Here is a 23332-nt window from a genome sequence, read left to right as displayed (position 1 = left end):
ACCAATAAGTTTAATTTGGGGCATTAATGGGTCAATTGTTACAGAACAGAAACTCACCCGGGAATCTCCCCATATGAATAGGCAATGACTAAAAACTCAACAGTAAGTGACCTGTAAATTCCCTAAAATAAACAAAAAGTTAACTATAAAAGCCCCAAAAATCGGAAAGATGGGCTGCGAATCCTTTGGTTTCAAATGAACGAAAGTTCATTCACCTCTTCCCGTCTAAATGGATTGGGGGTCTAGCGCCGTCAGTTGCAATCAGTTAACAGAGACACTATTATGGTGGCAACTTTTTTTTTTTTTTTTGTTAAACATTCACACCTTTTAAAAACGATCAATCGATTCTTTGCAGGAGCATATCGATAACCTTTTGGGATACAAGGTATTTCGATGTATCACTATTTCGATATTTTGTTACACCCTTAGACTTAATGCACATTGTTTTGCAAACCTGATAAAATGACATCAAAGCTAAAAAAAAATGATTACAAATTTTAATCACAATTAGTAGAATGAGTTTCCTGAAATGAACTGTGCTTCATCACATTGTCATACAAATGAAACAATAATGAATGTTTAAGAAATATATACAGTGGTAATAGTCTGTCCTGACTTTCTCTTCCTGTGCTATTTGTTATTAGGTTTAGCCTACAAAATATAGTCGTAACGAATACTCATAGCTAAGTAGTAATACAAATCATACATTCTGAGTGAGCTTACACTCTACCACCACCACTCTAAACAGCACTCTGAACTGACGTTTGGTTCTGCAGTGTAATGAGGCATGCTCTTCTCCATTGAATCTGTTCAGAATACAGACTCAAACTACAGAAGCATCCTGAGAGAGCAGACTTCCTTCTAAGCAGCCAAATTCAAAGCATCACTATATTTATGCCCTCTGTGGCCTTTGACCGTCGAGTCTTTCCTTTCTCATTTTATCTCCTACCATGAAAATTTAGGTTAAATAGACTAATCCAGGCGTCTCCAAACCGGTCCTCGAGGGCCGCTATGGGCCCTGGTTTTTGTTCATACCGATCAAGCACAGACCTTTTAACCAATGTGGTTTGTACTAAAACAAGCAGCACCTGACTGCAATCAACTGATTACACTTTTAAAACATCAGATTGGTGATAAGGTGTGGTCTTGTTGTGGTGGTGTGAAATCCTGTACCCACTGCGGCCCTATGTGGAATAGTGTGGAGACCACTGGACTAATCCATTAGGAATTTATCCCAAAATTCAATTTCTGACCTTTTGTGATGTTTGACCTCATTACCCCAAACTCTTATCATCACTTCCGTTTCAGATTACAAACATATCATGCACATTTCATAATAATCCTTTCATTCGTTTTTGAGTTGTCCAGAACAAAAAACATATACAGACAGGCAAACAAACAAACAGACAGAGACAGATATATTGCTCCGCTTGTGTAGGTTTCACCTACCTGAAGCAGACTAAAGACTTAACTTATTCTTTAATACTTCTGATGTTAATACATGATTAAAATAGATAATTGAATTAATTGATTGTGGGTTAACTCGGAGTAAATTCGTTAACTTGCCTAGCCTTAAAAAGTTAATGCAAAAAAAAAAAAACTCATGCTTTTGCTATGGTGGCCTATTTTCCAAAGTTCAGTGCAACAAGTGGGTTTAAAAAGGTTTCTCCCCATTTGAACTCTGTGAACCCCCCATTCCCTAAAAGCAAACATGATATCCTGTGCACGGTGTTGAATGAACATTTTTGGGGATTTTTTTTCTCCCCCCTGCTTATGAAAGTGGTCAACATGACCTAGAAATTGGAACTGTGCATAGCCAGAGCACTACAGAACCGCAGGATCTGGCATATCGCCTGATTTCTCACAGCTGTTTTAAGCACACTGGAGAAACTGGCCAATCGGACGCAAGAATAAGAATAATTTATAGACACCTTTTTGTTTAATTTGAAACATAAAAACATGAATATTCAGTACCGGTCCTGTCACATCTAATAAATCGGACGTCAATCGCATCAGTGGCAGCCAATGAGTTAAAAGAAAAACTATCCAGGACCTTCTTTTTTTTTTTTTTTTTTCCGTCTTTAATACCTGTTTGTGCTGGAGGGTGTGTTTCACCGTAGGAAAGTGCTTCACCAGTAAGAACTTGCATGGCATACTTGGCAAGATGTCTCTTTTTTGCAGACAGAATCTGCCTGCAGGGTAAAAAGAAGAAAGAGAATGTTTACAAGCTCGCCTGATGAATAATGATGAAATTAAGAAAGAAATTTTTATCTGCTGGTACTTTGAGGCAGTGTCAAACTTGGTGTTGTAAAACATAAATCATGTAACCAAGTGGTGTCTTATGCTTTTTTCCGCGATAGAGAGGCTTCTTCTCCCTCCCTGAGGGACACTTTTTCATCGAGCCACTCCCAAAATCTGCAAGCAATCCCGCAGGTTCCCCAGAGCCGCACATCATCTCGCAGAGAGTTACCACGGTAACGCACAGGGAAAAACGCAGCGCCAAAGGAAAACAGACACCAAGTCCGTGTGGAGTATCAGGTATATGTTTCCTTTTCATTTAAAGCTCAACATTACCATAACCCAACCCTTTTCTTAATATATATCTATATATTTTATTTTTTTAATTTAAAAAAAAAAAAAAAGATTTGATTTGGGGTGGATAGTAATGCGTTACATGTACTCCGTTACATTTACAAGAGTAACTTTTTGAGAAAAATGTACTTCTAAGAGTAGTTTTACTAAGGTTTTTACTAGGGTTGTTCCGATCATGATTTTTTTCTCCCGATCCGATCCCGATCGTTTTAGTTTGAGTATCTGCCGATCCCGATATTTCCCGATATTTCCCAATCCGATTGTTTTTTTTTTAATTTCCCGATTCAATTCCAATCATTCCCGATAATTTTTCCCGATCATATACATTTTGGCAATGCATTAAGAAAAAAATGAATAAAACTATATACATTCAACATGCAGTACATAAGTACTGTATTTGTTTATTATGACAATAAATCCTCAAGATGGCATTTACATTATTAACATTCTTTCTGTGAGAGGGATCCACGGATAGAAAGACTTGTAATTCTTAAAGGATAAATGTGACTTTGTAAATTGTGACTAAATATTGCCATCTAGTGTATTTCTTGAGCTTTCAGTAAATGATACTCTAGCCATTTAACTTCTGCCCAAATGCATGATGGGAAGTGCAACCATGACTGTGCGTCGTGGTACCAATTGATATATCTTCTCTGCATTGAGAAATTACATATGGTGTTAAGAAAAAGATCAACTACTGCCTTTTTTTCCCCACATTGCTTCCAACAATTATTCTAATCATTGGGAGAGGGTTTGAAAGGCTTTAGCCAATTAAAAAAAGGTTCCAAAGGCTGCCAAAATTCACTCTACTCATTTTACGCTGCCTTTTAGCTCTATATACTGCATGGATAAAACGGTGCCATTATAGATTGAACGCGACAATGCGTGAGTGAGTCGTGCAACGCATTCGTTAATTGCAATTAATATTATAACTAGGGCTGTCAAAATTATCGCGTTAACGCACGGTAATTAATTTTTTTAATTAAACACGTTAAAATATTTGACGCAATTAACGCACATGTCCCGCTCGGACAGTATTCTGCCTTTTGGTAAGTTTTACTGCAAGGTTTTTTTGTGCTGTCTAACAGCGAACTCTTGTGGTCGCTTTGCGACATGGTTTATTGCTTTCTTGCCAGTTCAATATGGCTGCATGACGTCTCTGGCTGACGCCTACGTTGTAATGTTGTGCTTATATGATCCTTGGACAAGATTTGAATGTAAGTATGGTTGTTGTAAAGAATGTATATATTATGTTAGTAAGCGAAATGTTATATTTTTTGTATGAGACACTTTTTGTTTATGTTTAGTGAACCTGTATAGCGTGCTAAGCTAACGTTGTTGCTAATGCAATGCTTGTGTACTTTTTTTTGTAGTTTCACTACGGTCTAAAGAGGACAGTGGTTTGAGGCCATTTTATTAATAAATCTGATGAAAAAGGAAGAAGTCTGATTATTAAGGCGTCGTTCACTAGCTGTCTAGCTTTGGAAAAAGTAGACGCTTCGGAGTGAGGACAGCATAGACAGATTTAAATGACAGTAGAGTGAAATGCCCACTACAGTCCTTATGTACCGTATGTTGAATGTATATATCCATCTTGTTTCTTATCTTTCCATTCCGACAAATTATTTTACAGAATATATATATAATTTACAGAAAAATATGGCATATTTTATAGATGGTTTGAATTCCGATTAATTGCGATTAATTACGATTAATTAATTTTTAAGCTGTAATTACCTCGATTAAAAATTTTAATCGTTTGACAGCCCTAATATATATATATATATATATATATATTTTTTTTTTTTTTAATTAAAATAAAAATTTAAAAAATTAATTACTGCGCGTTAATGCGATAATTTTGACAGCCCTAATATATATATAGATATAGATAGATAGATAGATAGATAGATAGATAGATAGATAGATAGATAGATAGATAGATAGATAGATAGATAGATAGATAGATAGATAGATAGATAGATAGATAGATAGATAGATAGATAGATAGATAGATAGATAGATAGATAGATAGATAGATAGATAGATAGATAGATATATATATATTAGGGCTGTCAAAATTATCGCATTAACGCGCAGTAATTAATTTTTTTAATTAATCACGTCAAAATATTTGACGCAATTAACGCACATGTCCTGCTCAGACAGTATTCTGCCTTTTGGTAAGTTTTACAGCAAGGTTTTTTTGTGCTGGCTAACAGCGAACTCTTGTGGGCGCTTTGCGACATGGTTTATTGCTTTCTTGCCAGTTCAATATGGCTGCACGACGTCTCTGGCTGACGCCTACGTTGCAATGTTGTGCTTATATGATCCTTGGACAAGATTTGAACGTAAGTATGGTTGTTGTAAAGAATGTACATATTATGTTAGTAAGCGAAATGTTATATTTTTTGTATGAGACGCTTTTTGTTTATGTTTAGTGAACCTGTATAGCGTGCTAAGCTAACGTTGTTGCTAATGCAATGCTTGTGTACTTTTTTTTGTAGTTTCACTACGGTCTAAAGAGGACAGTGGTTTGAGGCCATTTTATTAATAAATCTGATGAAAAAGGAAGAAGTCTGATTATTAAGGCGTCGTTCACTAGCTGTCTAGCTTTGGAAAAAGTAGACGCTTCGGAGTGAGGACAGCATAGACAGATTTAAATGACAGTAGAGTGAAATGCCCACTACAGTCCTTATGTACCGTATGTTGAATGTATATATCCATCTTGTGTCTTATCTTTCCATTTCAACAAATTATTTTACAGAATATATATATAATTTACAGAAAAATATGGCATATTTTATAGATGGTTTGAATTGCGATTAATTGCGATTAATTACGATTAATTAATTTTTAAGCTGTAATTAACTCGATTAAAAAATTTTATCGTTTGACAGCCCTAATTGTAACATGATAAATGTAAAAAATATTAATTCTCGCCGTTAACGCGATAAATTTGATAATCCTACCTTAAGCTTATACTAAAGACTCTGGAAGAGTGTAACACATTATGTCTGTAACATTAAATACAATTAGAAAACGATTTAATTAAAAAAATATATATACAGTATATTAAAAAAAGGCCGATTCCGATACTTTGAAGATGACGTGATCGGACCTGATCGATCAGAGCTACCAGGGTAGCTCTATCGATTTCACCAATGAGACGTCACAACAATAATCACATGACTCTATTATACCAATCAGACACAAGCTTGCAGTTCTAGGATCACGCCAGCATGTTCAATCACGTGGCAACTTTAAAGCACCGTAAAAAATGAAGTATTTGATATAGAGCGCTGCCATCAACATGACTCGAAAGCGCGGATTTTAACCTCTCTCCCAGTTTTAATTATTCTATTATGAATTATTCTATTCTTTCTTTCATCGGGATTTAATGGTGTTTTTTTCCCCTTTGGCTTAATGTGGTTATATATTGGGTTATTGTACAGTATCATTATAACAACAATCTATATACTGTAGATAATGTTGTGCTCAGGAAAAAATACCATTATTTAAAAAAAAAAATTATATGTATATATACAGTGGGGAGAACAAGTATTTGCCAATGGGAAAACCTATTGGCAGTGTATGAAATACTTGTTCTCACCACTGTGTGTATATATATATATATATATATATATATATATATATATATATATATATATATATATATATATATATATATATATATATATATATATATATATATATATATACACATATATATATACATTAAGAGTGTGACAATATCTCGATACTGCGATATATCGCGATATTTTGCAACCCGATCGGTTATCGATATGCTCCCGCCAAGCATCGATACTTTTATTTGACATATTGGCCATACAATGGAGTATGGATGCTGTAAACTGCTCAATGTTTGTTGAGCAATTCCTTGGCGGTCCACTAGGGGCGCTCAACAGTGACGGTGAAGGTAAAGTGCGCACAAGTCGCCTAGAGAAAAAGAGTGGTCCCAAGTGGGTTGAAAAAAATAAAAAAGCTTCGTGAGAACGGTGGAGGAAAAAGTGAGAAAAATATTGCTGAAAATCACACATGTGGACACACTTTGGATTTTACACCAACAATAAAGGAAGTAAGGTGAACAAGGACTTTGCTGTATGCAAGAATTGTCTAATAAAATAAGGTTCACTGGCAGCTGGTGACTAATTGGAAACCGGATTTCTATGGAGCATCACTTGAGGTAAGAAAGTTTTGCAATGTACTAGTAATTGAGTTTTTCATTTAAATGTATTATTTTGATGACATATTTGAGAACCACTTTCATCTAGTTTACTACACAAACTGTTATGACTGCCATTTTGATACAATAAGCTATAAAAACGGTTTGAATAGCTTCCAAGATATATAAGGTGACGTGCATGATAATTAATGTGTCCTACATATTAAAAACGGGTAATTATTGCATTTTTAATTTCTATTCATTCAATTCATATTTTTTTTTAATTCACTCAATACTTCCAACACACACAAAAAATCAGAATTTCAACTCAAAAGCTATTGAGTAGGTAATATTTTTTATTTATTTTGTTGTTTTTAAGGTGAGGAAGAATGTAACTGACTGAGTCTGACATCACAAATGCTGAAGCAGATGGTGGAAGTGCTCAAACCAATGCTTTTGACAACAAAGGTCATATACAAAGAAAAGACCCACCAATTTTATCATTGCCCCACTCCAAGCTCAACTGCTGATTGACACTTAAAGCACTGTTAAAAATTTTCAAAAGATTTAAAACTTAAGAAATTAAGGGTGCCATTCATCATGATTTCGCCAAGAAATATCAGTGGTTGTGGTTTGTTTCCTCTATATGTGCAGGTACACAATTATCAGTAGATTTATATTTTACAACAATGTTGCACTGAAAAGGTGTCACTGTTTAATAAATGACTTAAACAGTATTTTTTCTATTTATTTTTCGTTTCAACAGTTGTATCGTAGAATATCATGTATTTGCTGTATCGTGATATCGTGAGACAATCGTTATCGTGAGCCTTGTATCGCAAATCGTATCGTATCGTGAGGTGCCTTGAGGTTCCCATTCCTGATATACATATATATATATAAAAGTAGTTACTCACAACGTTACTCATTACTTGAGTATTCTTTTTACCAAATACTTTTCTACGTGTACTTGAGTACATTTTTTGGACGACTACTTTTACTTTGAGTAATATTATTTTGAAGTAACGCTACTCTTACTTGACTAAAACTCTACCCACCTCTGCTTATGACAAGCTGTCAAATAAAGTGTTACCTATTAACCCAAATCAACAAATAAGCCGCAGGATTCAAAATGAGGGAAAAAAGTAGTGTCTTATCAGGTTTCCGCAAGGATTTTTTTAAGCTGTAGTGGTGGGGCTGCATCGGAGTCGGACAGCCTCACCGTGTCGTTTTTTTTTTTTTTTTTTTTTTCCAAATTTTAGAACAATAACAAAGATCTATTTAAAACATTTCGCATCGAGGTACCATTTAGCTTAGCTAGGAGAGGTATGAGAGCCATTTTTCGAGTGTCCCAGAGCTCGTGAAACTTGAAAAAAAGCGCATTTTTCAAGGTTTCGTCAGCCAAGATTGCGTATATCCGTCTACCGAAACAGCCTGATAGCACAGATTTAAGAACGCCTACCCCTCTGCTATTGAATGCGTTGTTGACGTTAGCGCGGCGGCGCTCTGAAATAGAGCAAGGCTCTATTTTGGGCCCCGCCTCTCGGCGCAAATTCATTCAAACTTGCCGTTATGTCCAAGACGGCCGTCCACCACTCACTTTCGCCGAAAAGTCCGATCCAAAATACTGTAATGCCCAGGATGGGGGGAAGAAGGAGAGGAGTCGGTATTGGCTTACCCACTTTATTGTGGCAACAATAATAAAGAAAAACAATAACAAAATAACACCGGGTTGCCGGACATGTGACCACTTTCTCTCGCTATCTTGCCCGTTCTCCTTCTCGCTTCCCTTTGCGGCACAGCTCGTCTTTAGGGGACCGCGCGAAGTTATGGACATTACAATACAAAATGAATAGGTTGCTGCTGAACCCTTCACACTAGGCTACTGCTAGTTTGAAAATGCCTTAAAGAAAAACATCTCTTATGCAAGGCGTGGCGCCTTTTATTTTGTTGTGGCTGTGCACCACAATGTTTATATATTATTATATATTAAACCCTGCTTATAGTCCGAATATTACAGTAGTACAAAAGAAGGAGGAAAGTTAAAACAGGTTTTATTTGGCTAAATGCTGAAATCTGTCTCCCCGTAATAACTGCCCAAAGAAACAAAGGCAAACTCATTCCCCTTCTGGTTCATCAATAATGACAATTAAAAACGCCTGCTGAGAAAATCACTGTCAAGAACTTTACTACATCTCTTCCTCAGATGCCGACTCAGTGCAGCAAGAAAGAGAGCGGGAGGAGTGGGAGATGGATCAGGGTTCAACCCGGTCCCGGCCCCGGCGCTCAGTCAGCAGAGAGCGCTGGGTGGAGACCATGGTGGTTGCCGATTCCAAGCTCATCGAATACCACGGAAGCGATAATGTGGAGTCCTACATTTTCACCATCATGAATATGGTGAGCTTTGACCTCAAGTGACTTAGCTATTTTTACAGAAGCAATGAAAAAGTCAAGGTTTCCATAATATTTTCTCTGATCTACGTGTATTTACTAGGTGGCCGGCATCTTCCATGATGCCAGCATTGGGAACGCTATCCATGTCCTCCTGGTTCGTCTGATTCTACTACAGGGGGAAGAGGTATAGACACTGATGTGTGTATAAAAGAAAAACTAAACAAAAAAATCATTATGCTCTGAATATTGACCACACAGAAAGACCTAAAGATTGTCCACCATGCAGACACCACTCTGTCTAGCTTCTGTGCCTGGCAGAAGAATTTAAATCCACAGAGTGACACGCACCCCGCCCATCATGACCTGGCTGTGTTGGTTACTAGGCAAGAAATACACAAGTACAAAGTACAAAGTATGTTAAAACCGTTAAGAGTCAAATGTTCCTCGGTTTGTGTTTGAACTCCCAGGAAGGACATCTGCGCTGGAATGAACCAACCCTGCGAGACCTTGGGCCTGTCTCATCTTTCTGGCATGTGTCAACCGCACCGAAGTTGCAACATTAATGAGGATTCAGGTTTACCGGTGGCATTCACAATCGCCCACGAGATGGGTCATAGGTGTGAATTTGTGGGTTATGTTTATTGTGTGAATGCGTCCCCCCAAAAATTAATTATTCCAGCCTCTTTTTCGGTGCTAAACCATAATAACAACAAAAGCGTCATGTATTTCCCATTCCATTTGATTGTTATTCATATTATTCCCACTTCAACAAATTAGACAATTAACATTCTTCATATGTCCCCATATTTTTACCAAACCAACAATTCAAATACAAGGTGCACATCTTTTTACATTGTCTGTATTTCAAAATAGTACCGCAAAAATTGACACTTTATATGTATATATATATCTATATTCACAGTATTCAAGTTTGTCATTCATGTTTTTTAAAACCAAGGTTGTGCTGTGTATGCACAGTCCCCCTTAAGACGTGCTGTGTATGATGGTGGCTTTGGAGAATTTTTTTTTGTGGCTGGAACTGGGGCTTCAGTCAAAATTCACTGTTCCAAATAGCAGTTAGTGTGAGTTTAAAACCTTTACGTTTCTCCTAGAAAGCTCACAATAATAGGGAAAAGCCTACCGGTACTTGAACATTTGAAAAGTTTTGGTGTTATTAATCTTAATCGCATTTTTTTTTTAATCTCACAAAAACCTGAAATTCAAGGCTATAGGTTTAAAGGCACACTCAATGAGGTATTTGGCATAGAATGCCAAATAGCATGAGAAATAATGTTTACTACTATTGAAATGAGCGTATGAAAAAAAACTCTGATAAACTACACAAACTGTGGCTCTGATTGTCGGTTGTGGTTAAGCGCAGCTTTGGAATCCATCACGATGGCCAAGGGAACGACTGCGAGGTTGGAGGGAGGCACCCCTTCATCATGTCCAGACAGCTGATGTACGACAGTTCGCCTCTCACTTGGTCGTCCTGCTCCAAAGACTACATCACACGCTTCCTTGAGTGAGGGGCTATTCACATTCTTGCCTCATTTTCTGACCCTACAGCCAAATAAGTATTGATAATAATAATAATAATGCATTTAATTTCAAGTACCTTTCAAAACACCCAAGGACACTCTGCAAGAGACACCAGATTAAAATTAATAAACACAGATTAAAAGACGGATAAAAGTGTTAAAACAAAACAGAGCTAAAGGTCAAGTTGGGTAAGAAAGATTAAACAGATGTGTTTTGAGTCGGGATTTGAAAAAAGAAAGAGCTGATACGTTGCGAAGGTCAGGGGATAAGGAGTCCCAGAGTTGGGGGTCACAGTGACTAAACGCTCTCGAACCAAAAGTTGTGAGACAGACATGAGGGACAGAAAAAGGTGGAGGGTAGAAGAAGAGCAAAGTGAACGGTTGCGGTGTTAATACAGAGGAGATTTCATAAATAGGCTGCGGCAGGGCCATGAAGTGCTTTGAAGCTAATGAGGAGGATCTTGGACTTAATTCTTTAACTGGGAGCCAGTGAAGTTGACGTAGGGTGGGTATGATGTTTGTGGTGGGGGTTCCCGTGATGAGGGGTGCTGCTGAGTTTTGGAGGAGCTGCAGTTTCTGGAGGGACTTATTTGGGAGACTAAAGAGCAGTGAGTTACAATAATCAAGCCGGGAGGTGATTAGACTGCAAAAGAGATTGGAAGCGGTGGAGAGTGAGAGAAGGGAAGTGGCGAGAAATATTTCAAAGGTGGAAGTAGGCTGATCTGCTGATATTGTTAATATGACAGCGGAAGGAGAGCGTGCTGTCGAGGATGACACCTAACCTCTTAACCTGAGTGGAATGAGAGATACGTACATTGTTGATGGTTGTAGAGAAGTTATTGTCATTAGTGAACATGGAGGAGGTACCTACAAGAAGGACTACAAGAAGTGTCCGTCTTGTTAGGTCTCTTAGTGTCAAAATGTTGTACACCATCATACTGTTCTTTCTGGCAGTCGCGGTTGGGGTTTCTGTCTGGATGATCGGCCTTCCAAAAGAGATCTGACCACCCCTTTGGCACGCCTCGGTGTTCGTTACACCCCGCACCACCAGTGCCAGCTCCAGTACGGGCCCAACGCCACATTCTGCCATGAGGTGGATGTGAGTATCGCAACGTGGTCCATTTGAAAGTGACCTGCAGTCATTAAATTTACTTTTGTCATTATTTAGAACATTTGCCAGATTCTTTGGTGCTCTGTGAATGGCTCTTGTCGCTCCAAACTGGACTCGCCTATTGACGGGACTCGCTGTGGACCAGAGAAGGTATAAGAGGCGAAGCTGACTTGTTTTTGTCCTCTCATAACCAGGTGTCATGTGCTTTCAGTGGTGTATCTCAGGCGAGTGTGTAATTGTGGGCAAACTTCCCGAGACGGTCAATGGAGGCTGGGGACAATGGACAACATGGTCTCATTGCTCCAGGACTTGTGGAACAGGGGTTCAGTCAGCAGAGAGAGAGTGTAATGACCCCAAGTAAGGGCTTATTTGACACAATCTATGTTCATAGTTCAAAGTCTGTGCTCTATGAAATACTTTGTTGCCCACAGGCCAGAGTTCGGGGGGAAGTACTGCACCGGGGAGAGGAAGCGCTATCGGACATGTAACACAAGACCCTGCCAGAAGGACAGTCCAACTTTTAGAGAGATGCTATGCAGCGAGTTTGATTCTGTGCCCTACCATAACGAGCTCTACAAGTGGATTCCTGTGGCTAACCCCAGTAAGTACTTGCAGAGGTTTCTGTGTCTGCTGTCTGTGTTCTTTCCACTAGGGGGCAGCATTTACAATGGAATACCCATACCTTAAAACTATTCTAGCATGGGCATATTCACCTCTTTTGGACTCTTAATTCATTTTTAGCGCTCATGAAATACGTTAACAACAGGGTGTTAGCCAATTGCTAGCAAATCGCAGGGCACAATTATTCACACTGCTGTCTACTTTTGTCTCTATATTCATGAAAAACACATGTAATATACATGAAAAGGTCATTTCCTTTCTGCAGTGAACCCCTGCGAGCTTCACTGCAGGCCCGACACAGAGTACTTTTCAGAGAAAATGCTCGACACTGTGACTGATGGAACCCCGTGCTTCATGAACAACAACTCCAGAAACATCTGCGTCAACGGAGTGTGCAAGGTAGTGTGGCTGGGTAAGAGACTCAGAGAGACTGGGGAGGTATAGCAATTTATGAAACACCTTGCACCATTACTACAGATTCACAGAGTATTTTTTTTTCTTACTGTTATGAGTTTGAGCCGACGTGTATAATGTATGCATTTTTTGTCCAAGGAGGTGGGCTGTGATTATGGTATCGACTCAAACGCAGTGGAGGATCGTTGTGGCGTGTGCTTGGGTGATGGCACTAGTTGCAAGACAGTCTACAAGTCATTTGAGAAGGGAGAAGGCTTTGGTGAGTGCATTGCATATCATAGCAAGAATGAGCAGCGCCACATTCAAAGGGAATGCAGAACTGACTGTTGTTAGGCTCTACAAGAAATTGTTAACGTTCACTCCTAAAGTACGACAAAAGGCAGAAGCAGACAAAACTTGGTCTAGACCAGTACTTCTCAAATAGTGGGGCGCGCCCCCCCAGGGGGGCGCAGAACGATGCCAGGGGTGGCGCGTGTGACCTCGGGGAACATGTTGTTTTTTTTGCCGTACTACAATAAAGTGTACTTGCACATCCACTCAGTTGGTGGCAGTGGCGCTCTCATTTTCAAAGTGCGCACAGTGTTTTTGAAGTAAGCAAGAGCACACAGAAGAAACTCATGAAGAGCTGGAGAGCTGTGCGCTGTTTTCAAAAGCCGTTTTCCGGCCAGACTCACGCAGCGACCCACTGTCTTCTCCGGTTCTCACGTGACCGCCCGAGAAGTGCCATTTTCGGCTTGGGATCATCACGACGCCCGCCCTCATCTACGGTTCTCCCTCGGCCGCCGAGAATGCGCTTTTTTTGGGCCGGTTGCCTTTTGGCTTTGACATTTAATACAGTGGTAGACGAGGAAAGACCACTGTTTACTGTGTCTAAAAATGATTATAGCGGACAGCCGGAAGCCAAATCAAGTAAGACGCCACTTAAAGACATTAGACCCCAATCTCATTGATAAGCCGCTTGGTTGTTTTTCAGCGAAAACGTGCCAAATATTGCCAACAATCGTCCCGCTTTGTCAGTGTTATATCAGTGAGCACTGTTAGCATGCTCGGTGCAATATAACCCCTCATCATTGCAAACTGGAGGTGACACTGGGAGCAGCGAAAATAAAAACTTCTTCTGTCCAATGACACTTTTTTTCTTCTTCTTATATTCAGTTTTGTTTTTTCGGTCAAATTTTTTGGCATATTGTCCTCATGAGTTAATGTTTATAATCAATTTGAATTTGTTATTATTTACTGATTTTATTTTTCAGTATCAAATGGTCAAAAAATGTACCTTGAGTGTATTTTTACAGTTTGGATGTGATTTTTTAAATTTATTTATTTTTAATTCAGGCAAATTGATGCGCGTTGTCTTTTCTGTTACAAACAAAACAATGTTAATAAAGTTATACTTTATAAGTTGATCTGTTATTTTCCCTAATAGAAAAAACAAATGTGAGGCAGAGGCGTACTTATAATAGTAATATTATAAACAAATGATACTATTTACAGTGACAGCAGAGTTTGGGGGGGGGGCGCGAAACATTTACGTCTTCCTTGGGGGGGCGTAACAGAAAATAATTGAAAAGCACTGGTCTAGACCAAGGGGTGAAAGTGGCTAGAATTTCTTGCCGGAACTCCCCGACGTGAAGGTTGCCACGGAGCCAGAAATTTATTGATTATTTTTTTATGTTTATTTAGTTTAATCATTTATTTATTTATTTATTTTCATTTTGTGGGTCAAACCTCCTAAAACAACTGAAATGCAAAGAAAAGTGTTTTGGCACAGTTATTTCTATAACACATGCAAAAACTGATTTTTCATTCAAAATTTTATTTTTTCAATGATTTGCAAAATAAAAGTTAACAAAAACAGCAATAACCCCAACCTACATCTCCTAATTTTTATTTTCCCTCATTTCCTCACATACTAAATGCCAAATCTCATTTTAATTACTTAAGAACTTAGGATGTATATTAAAATTGAAGTTAATGTAAACATTTACTTTTGCTTTCTTTCTTTTTTTTTTCATAATAAAGATATTTGTACCATACATTTAGAAAAATAAATCCAAATGACTTATATTACGCAGAGTGAAATTGAATATATTTTGAAGATCTTGCAAACATTGACTTTTTTAAATCATAAGGAAATGAATAAGTAGCCTAAGATAAATGAAAAAATATAAGTCCAAAGTGCACATTGGCAGCTAAGATGTTCGGAACCTCCCCATCAGAGCAAATAAAACTAAATATGATAAATAAGCCTCCTCAACTCTTTCCTTGCTTTTAAAGATTTGATCCATTTTATGTTGCATTGCCCTTTTTTGTCGCATCAATTCGAAAACCTTTTTTTGTTGTTGTTGTTGTTCAAGAAAACATGCACATTTGAACCAATCAGAGCTAACTACAGTATCTCTGCTGATCACATGTCAGCCAATTAAACGGATAAATGAGTCCAGGCATTTTGTTTTGCTGCGTGCATTCGCACATTGACGTGACTCATCAACATCAGACTCAGATAACTGCACAGCTGGGGAAAAGGCCATGCCGTCCGTGGAATAAAGTAAATAATAAATATTGGTGGAAACAGATTACGTGACACAAGCACTCTATTATGCTTGTTGTTAACACTTGTGTATGTAATCTGATGTTGGTAGATTGTTTTCTTCTTGGAAATGAAATGCATGTGTGGCATCTAAGCATTTTTTTTTTTTTTACATAGCGTTTTGACAGTTGCCGTCATATTTTTGGAATCAAAGCACCGTGTACCATTCTGGCCCTGAATCTTATATCGGAACTGCGTTCCGGCCCTGAATCTTATACTGGAACTGTGTTCCTGACCGTTCTGGCCTACTTTCACCCCTGCCTAGACCACAGAAAACGCACAATGTCACGTCCCAATAGAAGGCTCGCTAAGGACGCAACATAAATCGAGCCACGAGTTTACAAGTTGACACAATTTATTTACACATCCAAATCACAACAAACAGTGAATACAAAATTTCATCAACAGAAGAAGCTTGCCTTCAGTGGCCTATACTACGAACTGAGTTCAACCTCCCCAGAAGTAATCCAGTTTACCAGAGGATAACCGGAGTTGACAAAACCTGGTTGTCTAGTTTGTGGTCAGTCGGTGCTACGACGCTGATTATGAGGTTGATTAGTCGAACCTGTGTCAACCCAGTCAGAGTTACTGCGCGTTCACATGAAAGGGGGCGGAGACCAGAGTCAAACACTACTTGTGACGATGGCACGGGCACCTTACTTCATGGAGGAGGAATGCGCGATGATCATACGGAGTTATGAGGAATTAAAATCCACCCTCACCGCGAAATCAAACACCGTTTCAGCGAGTAGAACGCAACGGGTCTGTTGACAGCGAATTTACAGATCGTGTGATTTGTGAATGCGTCAATATGCCAGTTTACTTATGTCCATGCAAAGAAATAAAGCCTGCTGTCAGGACAATAAAATAAGATTTGGTACGTTAACAGTAAGAAATAATTTATGGCACATCATCACATGAAGCAGGATAATTGTATGTTTAGTCCCATTGACTGTATGACTGTTTTTTTTTTTTTTTTTCCTTAGTTTGGGCCTAAAAAAATCAAGCCCGACCCGAGCCCAATCAATTAACTTTATTTGCAGGCCCGAGAACGAACCGACCCCCCCCCCCTCCATAATTTTATGTTATCTTTGTGAGGACTCAGTAGAAGAAGGAAATGCGGGGATGCCATGCGTTGTTGCGTGAATTAAAGCCCGTCTTTTGTAACGAATTTTCACAGTTAAACAAGACTGTAAGATGAGTATTCAATAAACATTTATATCTTTTATATTTGTGCGTCTGTCCTATCAGTGGATTTGACATTTAATTTAATCTCTTCGAGTTGGCAGAAAAAAAACGCAAGTTTTCTCAATGTTTAAATAGTCTACATATTTCTATGGTTATTATTAACTCATTTACACAACGAAATAACGCTGGAAAAGTTCGTTAAATATATTTCTTGTATATGAGAGCAAAGCTCCGCATTCGTTTACATTCAGCAATTTCAACGATCAATTTGAAGCGTTTCCATACCCCACTTCGAATCGCACGGCATACAGTGTTCTTACGCAGATATTCAGCATCACCATTGGAAAGCATATATTGTCCCTGGCGAAAGAGCGCACGGAGAGGCACACAATCTGCCCGTTTGTGAGGGCCTGACTTCGGCGGGTTACATTATAGTGATGTCCGCCTCGATCAGTTGGCACAGGTAAAGAATTCCCTCAGCTGAAAATCTTTCATGGAGAACATCTTCCGGGTACGCCAGCGGATTCTGGCGGTCTCCAAAAACCCGTGCACTCCGAAGAGAGCCCCTCACAATCCGCGCGCCAATGTCGTATGGGTCGTCCAGGTACACTGTCATTGTCAGGAGGACACGTCCGCGGAGGAGTGTTTAATTATTGCGTGGTTAATTAGAATTCTGGGGTTAAGCAAGATCTAACTCTGAGACGACCAGGTTTGGCGTGTGGCGTGTGTTGCCATGGCAACACTTCTTGGTTCCAACATATCCACCTTTCGTAGTCTCGCTTAGCTGCGAATTTAGGTCGGACGTGATGAAGTTACTCTCGAAGTTACCCTGCTAAGCCAGAAAACTGGCTTCGTAGTATAGGCCACAGGTTAAGCCCAGACCAAAACAACAAATAAAACGAATCTACACTTAAACCCCACCCGCTAACTAAACCCTGATTTAAAAAAAAAAGGAAACAACAAAAAGACAGCCACTACCCTGGCTCCCTACCATAAACAAAACAGGAGAAAACGAGTGGCAGCTTCCTCTTACTGCTTCGTGCTCTTATGTACAGTGTCGAACAAAAATGATATAATAATGGCAAAACACAAAAGACCTCACCAAAACGTGGAAATGTAACAAACTCTAGATGGAATGCTAAAGTGGATGTACGGCGAGCAAAAGCAGCTGCCGAGGAGTTATGTGACGGCTGTCAAATGCAACCTTGCTCACCGTTGACAGCGGCTGATATTTGAAGTTTGGAGACCTCCCTCCGTAGCCACGTCATCTGCCCATTTAATGTTGCTCAGCGTACGCCACGGTGGGAGGGGAAGGAACCAGCTGGCGGAGGCCATAAGCTGACTGGCGATGTCTCAAACAAAACAAAACAACAATTAAACGGCCAGAGCCAACACCCCCACCTCCAAAAAAAACCCATATACCCCCTGTAATAGCCGTGCACATGGGTCCTAATTAACAGGGGCGTGTGCTCGGGATAGAGCATCAGCAATTACATTGTCGGTACCTTTCTCGTGACGAATGTCCAGGTTGAAGTCCTGAATCAACACGAAGCACCGCATTAGCCGCTGGTTGTTGTTACGAATTTGTCCGAGAAACACTGAGGGGTTATGGTCAGTATACACTGCTATCAGTTGTGGGCTTGACCCCAAGTAAACTTCAAAATGTTGGAGGGCCAATAACAATGATAGGGCCGCTTTTTGGTCGAGTGGGCGTGCACATTAATGTCAGCAGGTTTTGGTGGCCCCGCCTTTGTTTTAGGAAGGGGACCCACACAATCAATGGTACGGGTTTCAAAAGGCCCCCCATAACGATAATGGGCTGCAAGGGAGCTGGAGGAATAACCTGGTTAGGCCTTCCACTAACTTGGCACACATGTCATGAGTGACAAAATTTTACAACAGTGGATTTCAAACCAGGCCCCAAAAAAATAACAGAATTTTGTCATACATTTTACGAATCCCCAAATGACTAGCGACTGCGTCATGGGCGAGGCGGAGGCAGGCAAGGCAGCTGCTTTCAAACACGAACTTAAGACTCATGAAAGTATCACTGTCCACATCAAATTTCAATTCAATTCCACCAGGTAGCAGCTCAGCACTCTTAACTTTATAGTCAGATAACTTTGGCACTGCCGACGTACCCTCCACACAGAGGAATAGAGGATTCGGCATCCGCCATTTTGTGCACTTGTGCTCTTGTCACCACACATGACGGGAATAATTTTGGGGCGCCCTCAGAAATGGACAGCACCGACTCACATACAGTGTTATTGCTAACTTCTAGGACTGGGAAAACTTTGTCCCGCTAGATCGTTTCCCAAAATAACATGAACCCCGTCAAAAGGTAACTGCTCACGCACGGCGACCTTTACAGGGCCGACGACTAGTGGACAATGTAAATATACGTTATGCAATGGTGCCCGAAATGGAACTGTTCCAATTCCCCATACTAACATATCTGTTTCACAACAACAAACATCAGTTAAACGGCCAGGGCCATCACACACAAGTTTCAACCTGCGTGGGATATAAAAATAGAGCCCGACATGCTTAAATAATTTGGGGCTTAAGTTGCCAAGCACCTATGCATACAACTATAACGACAAAAAAAACCAAAAAACTTTCATATTCACGACTATGGACAATGTTGACCCTTTAATGAACCCCAGGAAACAGGATAATTAACAGGCTAGTAAATCTATTTTTTCCACAATAGAAATCAAGTATAGCTCTATCTACGTTGTGCAAAGGCAGCATGCAAGCTAAAAAGGCCATTAAGGGATAAAGATGATCCCTCATGCCTATGTTCTCTACCTCCTTTGTCAGGCACAGCATCCTTCCCAGATAACCAGCCAGATGTGTAACACTTCAAAAAGTCTAGACATAAGTCTAACCCTCCTCGGCAGCACAAACACAGAAAGACACACACCTTCCCACAAACATCATTAAACTCCACAGAGCCACTCACAGTTGCTTACTCCTCCGCCATTACGGCCCCCTCCTCCCCCACCTACAGACAATAAAAAGCAGAGACAGGGCAGTGCCCCCCACGCCGAACACACACATGCCAACCAGCCCCGCAGACTGCGCCCACCCTCTATTAAAGATCAGAGAGAAGCTGTGGTAGCCTGGATATGCGTACACCAGCAGCCGTGGTGGGCCATCTCCCACCTTGCTGTGACTCCGACGCCCCACCTCCCATCTCTTGCAGGCTACGTGGATGTGGGGGTGATACCTGAGGGGGCCCGGGACATCCTGGTGAAGGAAACTGAAGAGGCAGGTAATTTCCTGGCTCTGAGGAGACAAGGATCAGAAGACTACTTCCTCAACGGCAACTATATCATCCAATGGAATGGGGAGTACCAAGCCGGTGGGACCACCTTCTATTATGAACGTGATGGGAACATGGAGAACCTTACTGCACCTGGACCCACCAAAGAGCCGGTCATACTCCAGGTATGCCCATTCAGAGAAACTACTTTTTTAAAGTTTTTAAGAACTGCCATTTCAAATCACAGCTTAGCATCTGTTCTGCTAGTGAATTGACAAAGATCCCTGCCTGATTCTTTTCACCATAGTCTCTGCGATTGTCCAGCTGTTGTTTCAGGAAAAGAACCCTGGCCTTAAGTATGAGTACACTATTAAGAAAAGCAAAGAGACAGGAAATGAGGTCATCAAATCCGTGTACAAGTGGAAACATGGCGCATGGACTGACTGCAGCACCACCTGTGGATTAGGTTCATCCTCTGTTTAATATACATTTGTTTACGAGTAGTGTGTTTCAACCAGTAAACATCAGAACAAAGGTGTTGTTTGACAGCTATTTAGCATCAGTATAATGGAAATGGGCATATTTAGGTAAATATTTCTGTATGATCTACAATTTTAGATCTTCATCCAGATCTGATATCAATTCTGGATCTATAGTGTAAACAATACTGGATCCAGGCATGTATCACAGAAACTCAGGGTGCAGGGTGATGCATGGCCTGGTGCTGGTATTGTTTTTTTGTCTAGCTTTGTTTTGCATCACTTATCTACTAGTAAGAGGATTGTGATTATTCTTTTCAAAGGCTAAATTAGAAAATACATTATTTTTTAAAGGTTAAATTAGACAATAGACCTCATAACTGTCTGTCTGTCTGTCTGTCTGTCTGTCGGTCTTAGGTGAACAACACCAGCCTGCACGGTGCTTTGAGATTGATGTGGGCGTTGTGGATGAATCTCTCTGTGACCCAGAGATGCGTCCAGAAGACAGACATAGGAAGTGCAAGAACATGGATTGCCCTGCCAGGTTTGTTCAATCAAATCCTCTTGTTTAGTGTCGTGTTCTCAACAGTCTTTGCACAGTTTTAATTTCCCTTCATCTTCAGATGGTGGGTCGGAGGCTGGCAACAGTGCACTGCCGCCTGTGGATCGGAAGGCTTGAGAACGCGCACGGTGCTCTGTGTCCGCACGGTGTTGAGTGAGGAAAGGGTGCTCCATCCTGTGGAGTGCAAGCATCTCCTGAAACCCAAACCTGTTGTACCGTGTAACAGGGATGTACCATGCGGACAGGACTGGGTTGTTGGAGTTTGGGAAGAAGTAAGTCTTACTTTTAGGAAATTTCATTGCCTTTTGACCACATCACAATCTTTCTTTATTCTTCTGTCTAGTGTCCAGTGACATGTGGGGGAGGTGTTCGCTCTCGTACAGTGACATGTGCATTAGCACCCCAAAAAACCTGCGACCTCGTTACCAAACCACGCACCCGATCACTTTGCGCTCTGCATAGCTGCCCCAGTTCGAGTCTTCAGCGTCGACCTGGGCCTCCTCCTAAATACCGTCGTGTTTACCCTCCAAAGAGAAACACAACTCAGACTTCCTCTACACCCAGGACTCCCACAAGTACCTCAGCCACAGCTACAACTACCACTACATATTCAACCGCTAAAATCCCTCCCCTGAATCATGAAGATCCTTGTGAATTAAAAACAGAAACAGAAGAGGGAATGGACACCGAAGATGGAAGCACACCCAACGTGGTAATGAGCGTTCCTGGTTATGACTACATCACAGAAGACAGGGCACGAGAAGAGGAGGGGATCATTGACCTGGACGTCAGTACTACTTGGTTGAAAAGTCCTCTTAAATCAACCACATCAGTGCCGCAAGTAATCATCACACCCAGTTTACAAACAAGTGGCTCTGGCTTGCACACAACCATAGAAGCCACCACATCCTCCTTTACCACACATGCTACTGCCAAGATCAGTCATCACAGCACTCTTCGCATCACTCCATACACCCACAGGATGCATGGCATTCCTCTAACTACTCCCATGTTGAAGTCACATTTGGTTCCACCCAAAAGCGGCCTCCACACAACACAAGCTCCCTCAACGAACCTTAGCACTGCATCATGGCCCCAGACCACAATAAAGGTTATTAAAACGAAAAAGCCTGCTTTGACAACCAAGAAAAATGTCTCGGCAAAAAAAACCTCCATCCGGTCCAAAGGTAACCATTCCAAGAGCCAGAATAAATCGGCTCCCCATCCCGCTCCGGACAAAAATGAGGCAGTCAACATGGATGTGTTCTGGCTTGTAGGAAACTGGAGTGAGGTGGGTGCGAAATGTTAGGATCATTATACATCATCTAAATAATACATTTTTGAATGCCACAGTATTCCAAGCCCTTAACAACACCCCCTATGTTTTCAGGCTGGCCACAATCCATATTTGTTATAATATCGTACTGACGTTTTGCAGTCATAAAACCTGCGTTTTTAAGTTTTACCACAAAACCCAATGCAAAAAACATATATTTCTATTCAATATATTTCTATTCATCATGAGACCATTCATTGACCAACATTTTAAAAATGTATCTATAGTATATAACCTTTTGCTCTTTTAGCCAACATTCTCCCCAAGCATATTTGACAATTATGCGAGTCCTATTTTCAGAAAGAAGCGTCACAGACAGACAGATTCTTGCCAATTATAGTGTAAATATCTTTCCGGGTTTCAGAAAATGATTGTTCACTAATATACTGTATGTATTTTCTAAAAACATTAGATACGCTATGTCAAAGGTGTACAGTAAAAAAAAAAAAAAAAAAGATGACTAAAGTGACAAATGTAATCTGTTGCCTGAGCATACATTGTTTGAAAATCAAACATGACGTTGTGTCCCTAAGCAGTGCTCAACCACATGTGGAATTGGAGCAATATGGAGGACTGTAACATGCAGTTCCCAGAAGGATGAAGACTGTGTCAGTATCAAGAAACCTGAACCTGCTCGCACCTGTCATCTTCAGCCATGTGCCACCTGGCAAAGTGGCAGCTGGAGCAAGGTAACACACGTCCTCGAATAAGTCATCTGTCAATGAGTTTGAACTGCGAATGTCCACAGTGTCCAGAAATATGTGCTGTGGTGGGAAAGAGGTATCGGGATATCCAGTGTGTGGATACCCAGAATCATCGTCCTCTACGTCCCTTCCATTGTCAGGCAGTGTCCAGCAAACCCGTCAGCACTTTGACCTGCCCTCAAAAGGCTTGCTCGAACTGGAGTGTGTCACCCTGGGGCCCGGTAAAAATCTTTGCTCTCTTAATTCTTGGTACGGCCTTCTCAAGAAAAATCTTCCTATCTACTTCAGTGCTCCGGGAGCTGCGGTGAGGGAATGCGTGAGCGGCTAGTGTACTGTCCGGTGC

At 40.5% G+C, this 23332-nt stretch overlaps 1 protein-coding gene across 1 annotated transcript in view; it reads left to right on the top strand.

Annotated features, from left to right (window-relative positions):
* The window catches only part of LOC130911336 (A disintegrin and metalloproteinase with thrombospondin motifs 12-like), a gene marked incomplete at its 3' end in the record, with an annotated part of 56481 nt that extends 33153 nt beyond the window's left edge, over positions 1-23328 (top strand). Inside the window, exons 5-24 of the mRNA XM_057829219.1 lie at positions 2361-2538; positions 8985-9175; positions 9273-9356; positions 9431-9555; positions 9640-9789; positions 10554-10697; positions 11668-11812; positions 11882-11974; positions 12036-12181; positions 12256-12425; positions 12711-12844; positions 12998-13118; positions 19849-20093; positions 20233-20374; positions 20805-20931; positions 21011-21221; positions 21293-22240; positions 22822-22974; positions 23034-23210; positions 23278-23328. Coding sequence (XP_057685202.1) covers positions 2361-2538; positions 8985-9175; positions 9273-9356; positions 9431-9555; positions 9640-9789; positions 10554-10697; positions 11668-11812; positions 11882-11974; positions 12036-12181; positions 12256-12425; positions 12711-12844; positions 12998-13118; positions 19849-20093; positions 20233-20374; positions 20805-20931; positions 21011-21221; positions 21293-22240; positions 22822-22974; positions 23034-23210; positions 23278-23328 — 3735 coding nt within the window. The remainder of the gene's footprint in view (positions 1-2360; positions 2539-8984; positions 9176-9272; positions 9357-9430; positions 9556-9639; positions 9790-10553; positions 10698-11667; positions 11813-11881; positions 11975-12035; positions 12182-12255; positions 12426-12710; positions 12845-12997; positions 13119-19848; positions 20094-20232; positions 20375-20804; positions 20932-21010; positions 21222-21292; positions 22241-22821; positions 22975-23033; positions 23211-23277) is intronic.
* Between the last annotated feature and the right edge of the window lie 4 nt (positions 23329-23332).

The sequence above is a fragment of the Corythoichthys intestinalis genome, unplaced genomic scaffold (assembly GCF_030265065.1).
Source record: "Corythoichthys intestinalis isolate RoL2023-P3 unplaced genomic scaffold, ASM3026506v1 HiC_scaffold_28, whole genome shotgun sequence".
NCBI lineage: Eukaryota > Metazoa > Chordata > Actinopteri > Syngnathiformes > Syngnathidae > Corythoichthys > Corythoichthys intestinalis.
Note: the sequence above shows the minus strand (reverse complement) of the source record. Positions and strands in the feature narration are given on the sequence as shown.